This window comes from Dendroctonus ponderosae, unplaced genomic scaffold (genome assembly GCF_020466585.1).
Source record: "Dendroctonus ponderosae isolate FM_Combo_2020 unplaced genomic scaffold, Dpon_F_20191213v2 Dpon_F_20191213_1, whole genome shotgun sequence".
NCBI classification, from domain to species: domain Eukaryota; kingdom Metazoa; phylum Arthropoda; class Insecta; order Coleoptera; family Curculionidae; genus Dendroctonus; species Dendroctonus ponderosae.
The window spans coordinates 26,828,123-26,844,799 of NW_026017110.1; the positions used below are offsets into that span (position 1 = coordinate 26,828,123).

Below are 16,677 nucleotides of genomic sequence, written 5' to 3' on the forward strand. Positions count from 1 at the left end.
GATACACATCCCGAGATGTGGCTCCTTGTTCCATAACTGGTGCAACTAAAATGTCTTCGCCAAGCAAGAATTCTGAAAATAGCAAAAAAGCCCTGAAAATAGCAAATTTCAAACCTTGGCGTTCAAGATATGAATCCTGACAGTGTAAAAATTCGGCACCCTGTATAAACAGCTTATATTTTACCATCGCTAATTCCTAGTGCCGTTTCATCAAACGGAACAATCCACCATATAGGGGGATTTGTTGGGGTTCGGTTGATTAATTTCTCCTCCATCGCAGCAATAATATTAGGAGCGTATTTTGTGTGCAATTCCACCATTGATCGAATTATTTCCGTCCCTTTTAACTGCAGAACATCGCAAAAAATTAGTGCCAGGAAATAAAACCTTGATGTAATCAATCAACCTGTTCATCATCCTCAAAGTCCCAAGGCAGAAAGCTGAATTGCATCGAAGGCATGAAAACTGTGGCCTGAGTCCATCTGATCACCAGCTCCAAGTCTGGCTGAGCTCGGTAGGCATTGCCTCCAATCATATCAGGAAGCACGCTAAAATCGACAGAAATTCAAATGAAAACTGGAAAATTGGATTTATAGCAACATGAATTACTCACAAACTATAGCCGATCATATTCAGCTGCAGAAGAGTGGTTACCAGTGATTGCAGGCCATCATCTAAACCCCACACTGAATCTTTGTCGATCATCCTGAGAAACATGCTGTAGTTCTGGGTTCTGAAAGAAAATTTTCGATAAGATTAAGCAGGAACTGGATAAATGCGTAATTTCGCCTTTTTGTAATTCCAATGAATGAGACGGATTTTCCTCGTAACTTCCTAAAATAAGTATACGATCAGCTACTCAAAAAATCGAATCATTCGACAAATGATTTAAAGCTCGAAGTCTGATTCAAGTAGTAGGTACAACTTACCTGAATGCAGATCTAACCTCAGCCAAATTAGAAAACTCCGACACAGTCTTGATATAGCTTTTAGTCAAAATATTGGGAATCAATTCCTGATCAACGTGAGGGTAAACTCCGGGCTACAACAAGATGATATTAGTCAAGCTAAGAGAACTCTAAAACGCCCAATCTTTGATTTACTTGTGCAACATAGTCAGTTTCACCAGCATCAAACTTGAACCCATCCACCCCAACCTGCTGAAGAATTCTTCTCAACTTTTGGGAGTACCATTCACTGGCCTCAGGGTTAGTGAAGTCTATTTGTCGCGCATCGTTACTTTCCCACCAAACGGTCGTCATATTTCCAATGGTGTTTTGCACGAAATATCCTGCAAATACCGTAGCAGGATCTGTCTGCAAAAGTTGATGATACCAAACTACCTTTTTCTTCGCCCTCCAAAATAAGCTCAGTACAATCGGGATTGATAAAAGGAGCGGCCCATAAAGTGACGCGGAAGCCTTGTTCCTGCAAGTCTTCCACTACGTTTTTGATGTTCCCAAACTTATCCGGAATAAACTCCCGAGACCCGAAGCAAGTCTGAAATCAGTTCTTTTCACTCTTCCACTGTTATTGGAGGGTTTCGTGAACCTTGCAACTCTACCCACCTCCCATTGCTCATCAATTTCAATTTGCCCTTTAAAACCATGGTCTAGCACATCGTAGGCAAATTCGCTTACTATGGTATCATCGATGTACTTTTTGTATTTTGCCCACGTGGTCCAGATGGGCTCAGTGATCATGTTCACATTAGGCAACTCTGCAAAAAACCATCAAATATTTGCGAAAATGCCATAAATCAAGAGGATTCTAATTAACCTTCAGGTTCTCCTAGGAATTGGGCAACCGCACTTCGGTGCGCCGATACAGGCTCGTCAAACGCCATTAAATAGGCTTGAGAGAAAAGCTGTAAAATCATTTTTCACCATATTAAAATTGGATTTAAAATCTGGTAAGTCAACTTACCCCAGTCCTGTTTATATAAGGGCCTTCGTTTTTACTGATGAAGCAAACTCTATCCGGATTCTCTTCGGTGTTTTGGTCCACAAACAGTGGAGATCTTTCGCTAATGAAGACAAACGCTCCAAGAGAGTTTAACCAGTATCTCTCAGGTACTGTAAAGGTTTAAAAACTTGTGTGTTACGAAGAGAGATGCCTTGTTGTGGTGGAAGTACTTTAATAAAAAATTGTGGTTTTTTCGGTTTGAGGAGAGTTGATTAAATTGTATTTAGTCCCAACCGGTTTCTCAGGCAGATGTCTGAAATGAAACTAAAAAAACCCAAAAATCGGGTTTTTTTTGGGTAAACCAATTAACGCATTTTAATTCAGTTTGTCTCATATTGTAGGTGTTTTTAAGTATTAAACTTTTTTTCAATACCATCCGCGGTTTACAAGTCCGGCGTAAAAACGGTTTTTGGCACTTTCTTTGATTATTTAAATGTTCCACAGCGGGACATCGTGCACAAACTGTTGTCTCAATATTCTGACATCCTTCCGAACAGCTTCCAATAGTCGTTTACCTTCATCCATTTGACGCGCGAAACAGCCTTTTAAAGTCTAATCTGACTGAACTAGTGATGCAATGGAAATTTCTACATTTTAAGCATAAAACGTCGGCTCCTACTTGCCCAAATTTGGAAGCTACGATTTTTTTTAAGAGAGCGCGCAAAAGTCGAAATTATCTGCGACTCTAAAAAAAATCTGCATTTTAGGAATAATACAGATTCTGAAAACTTTCTGCAAAAAGTTGCTCCTTGCCCGATTTCGAAAAACACGATTGTTTGAAAGAGAGCATGTAACTTGAACAAGGCGCCTTTTCTTGTTAATTTTAAGGAATTAGTCAATTTGTATTGAATCCCAACCGGTTTCTTAAACCGATGCCTGAAATGTGAGTTTTGCATCGAGAAACGAAAAGTACGTTTAAGAAGTCGAAAATGTCAACATGGACTGTTTGGTTGCATTTATCAACTAAATTTTGCACTTTAATACTGAGTACTACTTAAAAATGTTGAATGATTTGATCATCCTCACTGCCCCACTTTCTGTATTTCTGTATTTTATTTAAGGGCGGATCCAGAGGGGGGGTCATGGGGGTCATAACCCCCCCCTTGTGCTGGGCTTATAACGACTAACAATATTTTTTCTAATTTCATAGACAACAAAAGACTGAATTTCTACTACTTGACCCTCCCCTGACTCGAAAGCTGGATCCGCCCTTGATTTTATTAAAGCGTATTTTCTGTGCTCTCTAAAAAGTCTTCCAGAACCACGTTTAAAACGTGTACAGGAAGTTCACTGTACCTGCAAAGTTATCGTCTTTTCTGGCAACATAAGCATCATCTCCACTTAATTGCAGCTTTTCAATGGGCCATTTCTGTTCATAGATTTCCGGACCCCCATACCAATGCAACGTTTCTAAAATCCCTCATTAATTTAACTTTCTGCGGTGGAGCATTTCTCTTACCAGACTGCAGGTTTAAACAGTCAGTGGTTTGAAAATTCGGGTCAGACGACCTCCAGTCGACTCTGAATCCATCATCAACTGACATGATGGTTACATTAAAGTTGGGTGAGGTATTAGTGAAGTCGACGCCTTTTCCGAATATTCCCGTCATTTTTACCACGTTGTCTGGAACGATTTATGTTGTGTCCATTTCCAAGCTAATCCAGCCAATTACTCACCTCGGCGCAGTTCAAAGCCGTAACCATCGGGCGATTCTTCGAAATAAAGATCAACCACTCCAGAGCTGAAAACCTTAGCACTTTCAGCCGAATTGGCCAAAAACACCCCAACCAGGGCCAGAATAGTGAGCATTTCTAATGAAAATTGCTTCATTCGGCCGTTCAAACGCACAAACGACTACTTTAATGAACAGGATGTTTGATGTAACTGTTTCAACTTGAGATAAAACCACGAGTAGGAATCTGAAGTGTTTTCGAGAGGAATGGATGATGATGATTGAAAACAACATAGCAACAACAGCTTCAGATATGTGTATATTTTCTAGTTTTTCAACAATCTATTGCTTGATAAAGTAAGGCAGCACTTCAATGGGGGCATAATAGTCCCTCAGGTAGGTTGGACCTTCGTAGACTTCGCCATCATTTCCATCTCTCCATTGTCCTTTCGGTAAGTAGATGTCCCTTGAAACTGCACCTTCCACAATGACTGGCGCCACCAAAACTTCCTCACCGAGGAGATACTCTAAGAAAAACGTTTTTTGAACGTGTTCCAAACTAATTGAAGCTTTTGCTACCGTCATCAATTGAAAGAGCCACTGTATCAGTAGGATCCACCCACCAAATGGGTGGATTAACTGGGTAACCCTCGGAAATGCTTCTCTCCATAGCATTGATGATTAAGGGGGCAAACTCGGTATGTAGATCCGCACATTTCTTAACAATGCCCTCAATGTCGTACTGTGAAATAACCAGCAAATGAAAATTTGGCCAGAAATTGTGATGCTGACTTTACCTCCACATCATCTATATAATCCCAGGGCAAGAAGCTGAATTGCATGGCTGGCATAAAAGTGTTTGCCTGCGTCCACCTGACGATTAAATCAGCAGTTGGTTGCACTTGGTATCCATTTCCTCCAATCATGTCCGGAAGCACCCTGATGGATCACAATACGTAGCTCAAAATTTTTGAGAAGATTGTTCAGAACTCACATAACATATCCGTTCATATTCAACTGGAGCAATGTGGTAATTAACGAAGCCAAGCCATTCTCCAGGCCCCAAACCGAGTCTTTGTCCAACATCCTGATGAATTTGCCATATGTTTGCCCTCTGCAAAATAAACAGAACTTTAGTTCCATGTAAGTAAATGATGAATATTCTTATAGGGTGTGGAGGTGAAGAAATTGGGAAAGTTTTGTTCGTATATACATGCTTTCATGCCAAGATGCAATCACACCATCATCATTGCTGAAAGTTACAGCTTTTCTGCACATTAAAAAACATCAATAAAGTACCTGATTAGAGTCTTGTTCAAACTGGAAGGTCTCTGATCATTTAGTTATTTTACTATCTATATTTTCATATGTTGTTTTACCTGAACGATGATCGGACTTCAATAAAATCTCCAAATTGTACGCAGGTTTCAATGTAGGAATGAGTGAGAGCATTGGGACTGGATTCAGCATCAGCATATACTCCAGGCTAAAGCCATCCCGATTCAATTAAAGTAAATAAATTCTAAAACAGCTACAAGACTGTGTCTACCTGATTCACATAATCAACTTCTCCAGCATCGAACTTAAAACTGTCCATACCAATGGTTTCTTGGATGCTCTTCACTCGGTCCGACCACCACTGTGCAGCCGCCGGTTTAGTGAAGTCGATTTGGTGTCCATAATCGCTATTCCACCAAACAGCGTTGGTCTCATTTTGTGGATTGTGCACAAAATAGCCTGAAATCACTTACTAGAATATCAGCTCAAATAGTATCCAAAGATTTACCTAGACGCTTTCCAATAGCGGAATTTTCTTCGCAATCGTCGTTAACAAAAGGATGAATCCATAGACTAACTCTCCATCCATCCTCATGTAATGTGTTAACGGTGTTTTGGATATTCGCGAATTTTTCTTCGGTGAATTGCTGAGATCCATAGCACGTCTAACGAACGAAATATTTGTCTGGATAGGAGGAATTGGAATTAGATGATATTTTACCTCCCAAGAATCGTCGATTTCCAATTGGCCGCCTTCGTAACCATGACTGCGGATGGTTCTTCCGAATTCCAGAACAGTTTCGTCGTTAATGGGTTTCTTGTACTTGGCCCAAGTAGTCCAAATTGGCTCTTCTATCATTTTATCTCCAGGATGTGCCTCTGGTGCGCCTTCAAAAAAATACGTGTTAGATAAATTATTAATAAAGTACTGGAAACAGTCCAAAACCAAAAAATTATTTTACGACTTAGTGATCGGAAGAATCGAATGAAATAATTCGAATTATTCGATTATGGAAAAGTGCATAAGCTAAGAAAAATCATTTGATTTAATTGGTTAACATGGTAGCAGTATCTGGGGACGATAGAGGAAGTGATTAATATCGACAAGAAATGCAATACGAGACATTTAAACTCTTCTTCTTCTTCGACACTTAAACTTTTGCGTTTTCTGGCACGCATTTAGCGAGAACTATATGCGTGCCATAAAACGCAACTAAAAAATAAAAATTTGGGAGAAAGCAAGCTATAAGATTGAAATAAAACAATGAGGGAACCGACACAGGGAAACTGTTTGAAGAAGCGTCGAATGCTTTGAGAACAAAAAAACATAAACTTAACAAATATTCAAATTTAGAAATTGCCACAGTCTCGGAAAGCGCTACTAGCACGTGCTAATCCACTAGCACTTTCACACCTACAGAAAGTAATTTATCTAATATAAAAAAATTGCAATAAGGAACGCAATATAATCATTCGATAAAGGTGGAAAAACTGCAATGAATGCAATGAAGAACCAAAATATGACAGCTTTAATGTTCCAAAAAGTTTAAAGAAACCTCGCAAGATTATTATAGAAATATTACTTTGAGACACAGGCAAAGTTGCAAGATAAAAAAGAGATTCAAACATGCTTGTCATATTTTTGAACTGTTAAATATCCTGAAAAGGACAATTTATTAACTTATATGATTGTTCAGACTCTCATTAACAAAGTCCGGAATAATCCAAATTTTGCGCTATTTTTCTCAACTGGTTGCCACTTGTCTCAGGTTACAAGATATGACGTTGTAAAGAAACTGGTGCAAAAAACTGGTTTCTAGACTCGCACTTGCCAAGTCCACAAAGCAATTGGAATTAACTGTGATGTAACTAATAAAAGTATCTGCATTTTAAGCATGAGGTGTCGGCTACAGAATGTGAAAACATCAAGTTTCTATTTGCCCAAATTGGAATGCTGAAATGATTTCCTTTAAGAGAGCGTGTAAGTTGAGCAAGGAACAGGTTTTGGAAAATCAGTTCAAACTAATTTTTTGTATGTGGATTACTATTGAAAGAATGAAGCTTAATGTGAGTGGATTGCTTCTTTTCTTTAGGGTTCTGTAGTATTATTGTACTGTAGTCTTTTTTGTTTAATTTTTGCCTCTTTTTTCTACGAACTCCTTCTTTTGTTATCCTCTTCCTTAATCTCAATTTTACTACTTCATCAATACTTCAGTCTTCATATGCTTATAAAGAGTCTTCCCCATTATATTTTCCTTCTTCAGAATATTGGTCTTCTGCACTTAACCGTTTTGGGTCACCTTCTGATGCCAAATTTCCTCGATTCGTTATGCTTCACTTACATCTAATTCTGCAAGTTCATCGTCAACTACCTACTTTTGCAGTTTTAACAATCATTTTTCGAAAGCTCATTGCCGATTTTCTTGGTTAAACTCGTGTCCATTTTCTGCTGGGCCAATCCCGAATCCAACTTGACCTGACACACATTTAGAAAGCACGCAAAAATTCAGTTGAAATGCGATTTTTACGAAAATAACCTTTTTAAGCACAAACCATAGGCTATAGAATGTGTGAAAGAAAGGTTGCACATTTTTGTCAGCAAGAAGTTACCGTTAAGCCTGGGTAACTCAGTGAATTTTTAGGAATTGGCACAGTGCTACGCAAATGGCTTGGTGCGCCAACACAATTCACCGGCGCAGTAACGCAGTTCCGTAGCTGGGAAAGTGTTGATGACTTTTTCACTTGTTTTTAGAGTTATTTTAAGGGCCATTTATCAATAATATGTTTAACATTTCTTCAAAATTAAAAAAAATTTCAGTTTTAACAAAGTTACTCTTTTTCAAAAATGCTTAAAAATAATGACAATGACAAAAACAAAATCAAAAATGTTGAAATAAACTTTATTAGAATAGTTGCGCCCTTCGTCCCATTGTATAAAGCTTCGAAATTCCGTTCCAGCTTCGAATTTGCTATATAATTTTCTATCAAAACACGAACAGAATCAGCGAAAGAAAGCTGATTTTTTTCCTTGACTTTACACTCAAAAACGCTCTATTTTATACAGTTTTACTTAAAATTACTGACGATCGGGAGGTCTTTTGCTCGAAAAATTACAATATAAATCTATAGCTTTGTAGGAATTTTACAAAAGCTTATTTCTGCGTCGAATTCGGGACAAAAACGAAAATAAGTTTCTCCCGTTTTTTCCCGAAAATCATTAAGATTTTGCTACGCAAAAAACGTATTATTTTTAATTTTACTTAAAATACTGACAATCTTCAGGTATTTTCTGTGAAAATTATAAAATAGATTTTATTGGAATACTCGGCTCCCGAACAACTTTGTAATTTTTTTTCTGGAACCTTTTGCAGGTTCGAATTTTGGACAAAACCCTAATATTTTTTTCCAAAAATATTTCCCCGAACAGAACAAGCGAAAATTTGTAATCAATTATTCGGAAAACTCGTCACTTTTGTAGATGTGAATAATTTGGTTTTTTAAATTGCGGTTTCTTCACTTTTAGGTCAATATTTCTAAGCAAAACTCTCTAAACAGAGTACCGCGTTTTTTCCTAACGTTTTACTGTAAAATATTGGTAAGCTGAGTCTTTTATGCAAAAAAGTTAAAATATGGATTTTACAAGAAAAGTGGTCGTCTTTACAGTTTGGTGTTCTATTATCGTCTTTTTCGAATACCGGTTTTACGTTTTACCTTTGAATATGGGACATAATCGAAACAAAGTTATCTTGTTTTTTTTCGACAAAATTTATGATTCCTCAAAAAACGACCAGAGAAATCAATATTTGGAAAACTCGCCATCCTCATCGTTCTGAAAATTTTAAGTTTCTTCAAAATTTCCGGATTTTTCCGTTTTAGACCAAATAGTTTCAAACAATTGTAGGCGCAAAAGCAATATGTTGATGGCTTTTTTTTGCTTGGGTTATAACCCATTAACCAATGAGTTAAAACTCATTTACTCAGAGGGCGGCAACAACTCAAAAGCGCAACTCAACACAGTGTTACTCAGGCGTAGTTACCGTCTTGTAAAGGAAAGCGTTAGGCAACTTGCTGGTTTAATCAGCTTTGCAAAGCAGGGACTGCTGGAATTTTACTGATAATTTTAGAGGTTTCAGCACGAAATTTCTTCTATAGACTGAATATTTACAGGCTTTTAGAAAAACGAAATTTTTATAACATCACCAACTGATGAGAAACATTCGGAAAATCCAGGATTCAACTTATTGACATTCACAGCAATATAGGGGACACTCTGCCTTATTACGTACTTACCCAAAACACTGTTGATAGCATTCAAATGCGCAACTTTAGGATCATCCATAGATGCAATAACATAAGCGAGCAGGACCTAAAATTTACAAAAAGAAATAAAAAAAAAACAGTCAAGCTGAAAAATAATTTCACATACTCTCTCTCTATTGATGTAGGGACTCTTAGCCTCCGCCCTAAAGCACACTTGGCCCGGATTATTGTTGTTTTGGTCCACCCAAAGAGGAGTAACGTCCGTCAACCAGATGTATACTCCATTGGAATTCAGCCAGTATCTGAAAAAATTCTAATGAAAATCATTCGTTTACAATCAACTGTACACAGTTACCTTTCAGCCACCCCAAAGTTATCGCTTTTCTTAATGACATAAGGCTCGCTACCATCGATGGTCATTTTTTCTAAAGGCCACACTTGGTGCCACCTTTGCGGTCCTCCAAACCAGTTGGTGGATCCTAAGGGAACAACCGATTGATGTAACTTAGCATCGGCAAATGCAAGTTTAAACTTACCGGAATCCAATTCATAACAGTCCTCAAACACCTCAGTGGGATCATCTTTGACCCATGTAACGTTAAACCCATGCTGGATCGGGGTAATTGATAGTATTTCGTTGTCGCTTAGTTTGCATAAAGAACTTCCAATGCAAGAGACATCCTGAAGGTTTCGGCCTTTGCCAATCGTCCCACGAAGGGTTGTTTTCTCTCCTAAATACTCAAGTGTTAAGAAATTAAGGACACTTTGTATATGAAAGTCCAAATAACTGCAGCAATTTAAGTAATATCCAAAACGTTAATTGATCTAAAATTAGGTGCATTATATAAGTTAGTTTTAAAATAAATTAGGGATAACAGCAACAATTTGAGTCCAATCTCAGTTGCTTTTGAAAACTGCTATCTACCTCTGATTAATTCCAAAGTGATTCCATCTTCAGATGCTTCGTAGTTCAATGTGACAAGTCCGGTCGTGTCTTGCAAAAGTGCCCCAGCCGCTACTTCAATGCAGGCCAAAGCAACAATGCCGACAAAAAACTCTGCAAAAATCAACCAAACACTTAGCAGAGCCGCTTCAAGTGGCTGCAGAGTTACATACCCATTCCCCTCATGATTAACTTTCACTGAAGTTGAAGGCAGCAACTTTGATATATGTATGAAAATCGGGTTTTGAAGTGCAAGATTTTATCAATTCGGTTAAACAATATTTTCATTTGCCCAGGTTTATCTTGAGAGGTTTATTTACGATTGTTCTAGATCCCCGAGAAAAAGAACTGAACAGATTCTCGTGTATCAATGTATCAAGAGGGCTTTTATCGGCCATTGAAAAATGTTTCTTTTTCTCACTAAATTCTGAATTAGCACTTTAGCTCTGGAAATTTTGAAGTATTTTTTGATTACTAATTTTTGTGCCTAGTTTTAATCGACTTAATCAATTCGTAATCGCAATGCGAATGGCAAAGGTTGAACAAACATATGTAATCAAGTCGCCGCGTAATGGACAGTATTCAATACACGAAATTTCTATTAACTCATTAGGTTTTTGCTTTAAAAATGTGCAACTTGATTAGCTGGCAAAAATGGCTTCAAAACTGGCTCTACTTGGGCTATTAGTAACGATTTTGGTCATCAGTCACGGTCTTTTAGCGGAAAAAGTGCCTTATCATCAGTTTATCAATATGAAGCCTCAACATCCAAATGTGATCCAGTATGGCGTTCCAGGAGGTCCATACATCAACAACTGGCTTCACAGCCTGAATTGTCCAATGGGAACCAAGTATATACGTGGAATTTGTCGACGAGTGTTCTATGATAATATCAAAACCATCTCTTGTTGAGGTTTGCCCCATGTAATTCAATAAAGCAAAGGCTGTTAAGATAATGTTGAGTAACTTATATCCCGATTAAAAAGTAAGTAGGTAATAAAAGTTATTTTAAAATTGGTAGCTTCCAATTGGGTTACTTCTTGGAAATTGTTTGAAAATTTGCATTACCATCAAGGAACAAACGTTTAAACCTTTTAAACATCTGGTCAGGTATCAGATTCTAAGACCCAAATAAGACTGCAAAAATCGTCGTTTGCAAGCCGTTGAGAAAATTATATTTTTTCCGTTTTAGAGATAAACCGTGTGTTTTTCAGAGTGTTGTCGTAAATTATGAAAATAAAATCATTTTCTTTTGTTCATGTGAGTTTTCAAAAAATCTAAAGAAATTTTATATTTGGTTGAGCATGCAATATGCCTAGAAGTGTTTGGAAATTCCAAAAAATGAGTAATATCATGAGGGTGATCATTCAGAATAAGAAAGTTGGTAATAGCCAGTGTTACATCAAGCACCCCAGAAAAAGTTTTGGCTGGAAAAATGCGCAACTAAAAATGTCCATCGGCGTGTCCGACTGTTGTTTCAAATACGCCTTTAAATATTTATTTTCGAATTTGTTCTATTTTGCTGTTACAGACAAACAGTAAGTTTACGCTTAACCGGTCTTTTCTGTTTCAAAACTTTCATCGTCATATCGATGGTCCAGTTCCATACAGCAACTAGTCTAAACTTGGCCCTTTTTAGTTTAATACGGCAATACGTCCAAAATTAAGTAGTTAATCTTTTGCATACAGGAACAACTCGAAATGTTTGGTTTTGTCAACTTTAATTGACATATTTGCTTTTTGCGTTAAGCCGAATTTATAATTATTCTAGTTTAACAAAGCAACAATTAGACACGTTGCTCTTCCATAGAGCAATATTTTGAGTTATTGCCTTATGGTACTGAACAAATCGCAAAATATCTTATGTTAATCGCAGCAAATTTTGAGATTAATTGCTTGTCATTATTTTAAGAGAGAATTGTGGGTTTGCTGTTTGCGCTTTTCGCTTATTATAAATAGTTATTTAGTCGCAAAATGGATGAATTTAATTTCATACAACGTTGTGGCGAAACACGAGGTAGTTTTTAACAAAGTAGGCAACGGAGCCCTTAGTTCAAATTAATGTTTTTTCAAATAAATAATAGAATAAAAAAACTCCATTTGGAGTAAAAATCAGCCCAAATCGATGCAGATAAATGAATATGCGAAAGATGGAACCTATACTACAATAAAAAGAAACGTGGAGCAAGAATATACAGTGGACTTAGATAGATACAGAAAACCATATAGAAGAAAACATTATGGTTAAAAATTATTTTGTCAATAACAATAACGACTTGATAGAATTAACAGATGCCACCAACCAAACCAATAATATTATTATTGCAGATAATGTTTCACACTTAGAATCAGAAGAGCATATTATTATCAACCATTATCAAGTTGTTGAGACTTCTTTGGCACATAATTTTCATAGACAACTAGAGTTCTTAAATTTGGATACCCAGAACATCGTCCAAGTTTGAGATAATATTGCAAATGAGTTTGCTGAGGAGATAAATACGGCAAATGCCATTGAAGCTACTCTGGGAACTGTACAGGCACAAGATCAGAATTTATCTCAACAGAATGCACCTCCTCTTACAGTAAGCTTTCTATTGACGTCGATTCTAACCTGACAACTTTTCGACCTACTCTTTTGAGAGCGATTCTTTAGAATCCAGCGCAGAATTTAATCTACTGGAAACTGAATAATAGAGACAATAAATGACTGAAACCCAGGAATAGATTTTATTTGAAACTGAATAATGCAGAAGCTGTTGCTGAAGATGTTAATAACCAAGACAAGGAATCTGATACTAATTTGACTATAAAACGCTTACGAAATCCTGATAAATTGAAAAGGTCGGTCGCTAAGAAGAGAAGAAATAACGGATTAGAATATGTTAATATCCGGAAAGAAGCAGTTGTTGCTCGTAAAGTTGGACTGCCTTGCAATGAGAATTGCAGGCTACAATGCAGAGATCTTTTTACTGAAGAAGTGCGGGATGAAATTTATACAAGCTTTTGGAGCATTGGAGACATTAATCGCCAGAGACAATTTTTTGCAATGTATGCAACAAATCAATCCTAAATATAGAATGCATACACCCAATAGTAACAAGTCTTAAAACTATGCTTACCACTTTGAATTAAACGATGAAAGAAATAGGGTATACAAGACATTTTATCTGAGAACATTGGGCATAAGCAATAAACTTATATTTACTGCAACCAAGAAAAAAGATGAGAGTGGGGTTCCACAGCTAGATATGAGGGGAAAGCACAAGAAAGGTGGAAGAAAGTAAGCGATGCCCTAAAAGAGGATATTCGAAAACCATAAAATATTTTACAATATTGTCTTCGCATTATTGTAGAACTGGTACCAATAAGCAATGCAAAGATGGAAGCCTTAATATTTCATCGATGTACACACTCTATAAAACACATTGCGAAGAAATTGAAAAACCATGTACCAAAAAAGCATGCATGAGATGGTTTTTAATGCAGATTTTAATATTGGCATTTTTCAGCCAAAAAAGAACCAGTGTATGATTTGCGAATGTTCTAAAAATTATGAGGAGGATTTAAAGCAAGCACGTTATGAAAAATCATGTTGTCTCTGTGCCTTGTGGAGGCATCAGCGCTTATAAACGACGTGTAGCTACTTATAACTTTACCATCTATGATGTTATTGAAAACCAGGTTTACTGTTTTACATGGCATGAAGGCCTAGGCAAACGTGGGGCCAATGAGATTGGCAGCTGTTTGTATGTCTTTCCAAAACACCACACAAAGAGTAAATACTTCACCTTTTACTCTGACAATTGCTCTGGACAACACAAGAATAAATTTGTTGCCTCTTTGTTATTCAATTGCGTAAATACTATTGGATCCATTGACGAAACCACATACAAATTTTTAGTTGTTGGTCATACATAGATCGAAGGAGATGCGATGAACGCCTTAATCAAAAGAGAAAAACACGATGCCTTAAAAGTGGGTTTATCTACACTCCCGAGCAACTCATTCCAATAATAAGGCTTGCTAAGAAAACTGACAAGGCTTATAGATGGATCGAAATAAATTACAGCCATTTTTTCTCATATAAAGTCTCTGCAAGCAGCAATCGGAAAAAAACTTTGTTAAAGACACCAACTATGCAAATGTGCAGTGGAATTAAAATTGTGCTATAAAAGTAATCAAGAGTAAACCATTTACACTTTTTACAAAAAGTCATATTCAGAAAATGAATTTAGTGAAATTGATGTCCGCCACAAAACTAGACGAGGTCATCATATCAACATTAAACCTACAAAAGTGTATAAAGCACGCATTAAAATTTCGCAAGCGAAAAAAAAGGATTTGATGGATTTGTGTAACAGGAATGCAATTCCCAGTCAATACTCGACTTTTTATAAAGAGCTACCCTGTACTTCGACAACAGCTACAGCAGATAATAGTGACTCCGATCAGAAGTGTGTAGTTTAGGTTATATAGTTTGCAGGATGAATGTGAACAGACAATTATTGTAAGTTAAAAGTTTTCTATAACAAAAAAATATAGAAAAGCAATAAATCTGTATCTTACTGATTAAAAAACGGGCACCTCAACATAGAAAACAAAGTGGACAAGCTTCATACGGCAAGTCACAAAATGATTACAAACAAAAAATATTTAGAATTATTAAAACAAGGACTTTTTGTGACTTATTATTGTTATTGGACTTGGACTGTTATTGTTATGAGCCAGTCTGCTAACAACAATCGCAGAACATATAAATGAATCAGACTTTAGTCTGTTGTTTATTACAATTTCAAAAAACCAGTAAGCTTTAACATTGAATTTCTCAAAACAATGATTTATCACTTGTTGCTGTATGAACCTGTACCATCGATACGTTTAGTACCTTACTAAACGCGCGATTTCAAAATATTCACAATTTATTTACCAGCTGAAATGGCAAAGAAGAATTTTAAAAGCGCCGTTTTTTCTCAAAAGTGAGTGTTTACAACACCCATAACGGTTTCTTGGTAAATACTTCTGTCCCCCATATAACCAAATCTGCTAACTGCTAGCAACTCTTTTATACTAGCAACCAATGTGAAAAAAGAACAGTAAAAAAATATTCAAAAACACAATTTATTAACTTGACACATAGGCATTTTTCAACAATAATTCGTCGACATGAACAGCTCCGCTTGTTTCTTCGACTTTTGTAGGAAATATTCCAGCGATATGCTCTGTTCGATGGAATAGTCCTCAATGCAAGCAATACCGTTTCTATTCAAAAACTCAAATCTCGATACGTTGTTTTCAATTTCCACCAGCTTTCCTTTGAAGAACTGAAGTACATTTTTCAGTAGAACACAGGAAAACAGATTGTCCTCGAATGAGATGAATCGCATTGTGGGGACATTCAAAAGAATCTCATGGGCATCGAAGGTATAAATGGCATTCCCGCTAATATCCAGCTTGGTCAGGCGCATCAAAGGCAGCAGAACGGATGGATCAAAGTTGGTTAACTGATTTTGAGCCAATATCAGAAAGTTCAAGTTCTTCAGCCCGGATAATGCTCCGTGGTGGATCCTTCTGAACTTATTCTTCGCTAAATTCAACCGCCTCAAACGATTCATGGATTTGAACACGCCCAGCGGCAAATTGCAGAGGGAATTCGAGCTCAGATCCAACTCCTCAAGTTCATCCAGCTTTTCGAATGTATCCTTGTGCAAATCCTTAAGTACGTTTTCCGATAAATCCAGATTGAGCATACTGTTGGACCCAGCAAAAGCCTTTGCGGGTAAACTCTCCAGGCGATTGGCAGACATATTTACAAAGTTGCTAGAAACGCCCGTCAGGAAACCTGCCACAACAGTTTGAAGTTGATTGTGTTGCAAATGCAACTCAAATAACTCGTTTAAGCCTTCAAATGCTTCGGCTGATATGTTTCGGATGCTGTTATGATGAAAGTACAAAAACTGCAAATTGAAGAAGTTCTTAAAGCTTTTTGGGCCCAAATACTCCAAACCGCTGTGGGAAAGGTTAAAAGCTTTCAGATTATTCTCATACGGAAACGAATTTGCGTCGAAACTCTGGATCTGGCAGTCTTGGCATCGCAACTGATAATTTCCATAATACGAGTTAGGGAATTGATGGATGATTTTTTCGCATATGTAGGTGTGTTGATCTGTTAAATACTCGCAATCTTGGCCCCCGCAGAACGGCGTTCCCAGAATTATAAAGAAGAATAATATGGAAAATAGTTCTTCACTCATGATTTTCGGCGATAGCCTGAAATGTGCAACAGGCAAGTTTGTTGAATAATAATTAAGAGAAAATATGTCAACTACCTTATTGTTGTCTTTGTGGCACAGTTAGACGCGACACACACCAGATTTAGCCTCTATAGACACACACGCGACGATTCCTCACTAGTTCTGGGCACATTGTGGTGGCTTTAAACCGAATTGTTACAACGTCCGTGGAAATAATTAAGGAAACCATCATTTTTTACTTGATTGGGTCAAAATGTTAATTGCCATTGTTGTTGGCATGGCGGTGAACGGTTTAGTTTATTTG

The 16,677-nt window shown here is 37.1% G+C and overlaps 3 protein-coding genes across 3 annotated transcripts; all 3 read right to left on the reverse strand.

Moving 5' to 3' along the window:
- LOC109533741 (myogenesis-regulating glycosidase) lies at positions 1 to 3,875 on the reverse strand (the record flags this gene model as incomplete). Its single annotated transcript, XM_048660535.1, is given in 13 exon segments — positions 1 to 72; positions 185 to 347; positions 407 to 548; positions 614 to 733; positions 930 to 1,042; positions 1,104 to 1,291; positions 1,344 to 1,500; positions 1,569 to 1,720; positions 1,780 to 1,867; positions 1,927 to 2,075; positions 3,262 to 3,375; positions 3,425 to 3,589; positions 3,643 to 3,875. Coding segments are annotated over 13 exon segments (1,777 nt in total), but the record flags the coding sequence as incomplete, so codon positions are not given.
- A 63-nt stretch (positions 3,876 to 3,938) lies between these two features.
- On the reverse strand, positions 3,939 to 10,399 carry LOC109532815 (myogenesis-regulating glycosidase). Its single transcript, XM_048660533.1, has 14 exons — positions 10,293 to 10,399; positions 10,102 to 10,233; positions 9,713 to 9,907; positions 9,532 to 9,655; positions 9,343 to 9,478; positions 9,207 to 9,282; positions 5,638 to 5,804; positions 5,425 to 5,581; positions 5,188 to 5,375; positions 5,018 to 5,124; positions 4,633 to 4,752; positions 4,436 to 4,577; positions 4,218 to 4,380; positions 3,939 to 4,165 (listed from the first exon to the last, which is right to left on the reverse strand). The coding sequence occupies exons 1-14, from the start codon at positions 10,303 to 10,305 to the stop codon at positions 3,981 to 3,983; spliced, it is 1,905 nt and encodes a 634-aa protein (XP_048516490.1). The 5' UTR covers positions 10,306 to 10,399; the 3' UTR covers positions 3,939 to 3,980.
- Positions 10,400 to 15,224: 4,825 nt separating this feature from the next.
- LOC125502441 (insulin-like growth factor-binding protein complex acid labile subunit) lies at positions 15,225 to 16,658 on the reverse strand. Its single transcript, XM_048660539.1, has 2 exons — positions 16,449 to 16,658; positions 15,225 to 16,389 (listed from the first exon to the last, which is right to left on the reverse strand). The coding sequence occupies exon 2, from the start codon at positions 16,371 to 16,373 to the stop codon at positions 15,267 to 15,269; it is 1,107 nt and encodes a 368-aa protein (XP_048516496.1). The 5' UTR covers positions 16,374 to 16,389; positions 16,449 to 16,658; the 3' UTR covers positions 15,225 to 15,266.
- Positions 16,659 to 16,677: the final 19 nt, after the last annotated feature.

Coding starts and splice junctions, on each gene's coding strand:
- LOC125502441 (XM_048660539.1), bottom strand. CDS start 16,373: ATGAGTGAAGAACTATTTTCCATATTATTCTTCTTTATAATTCTGGGA.
- LOC109532815 (XM_048660533.1), bottom strand. Junction 4,753..5,017: donor GAAGTCCGATCATCGTTCAG/GTAAAACAACAT, acceptor TTTATTTTGCAG/AGGGCAAACATATGGCAAAT. Junction 4,381..4,435: donor ATTATATAGATGATGTGGAG/GTAAAGTCAGCA, acceptor GTTATTTCACAG/TACGACATTGAGGGCATTGT.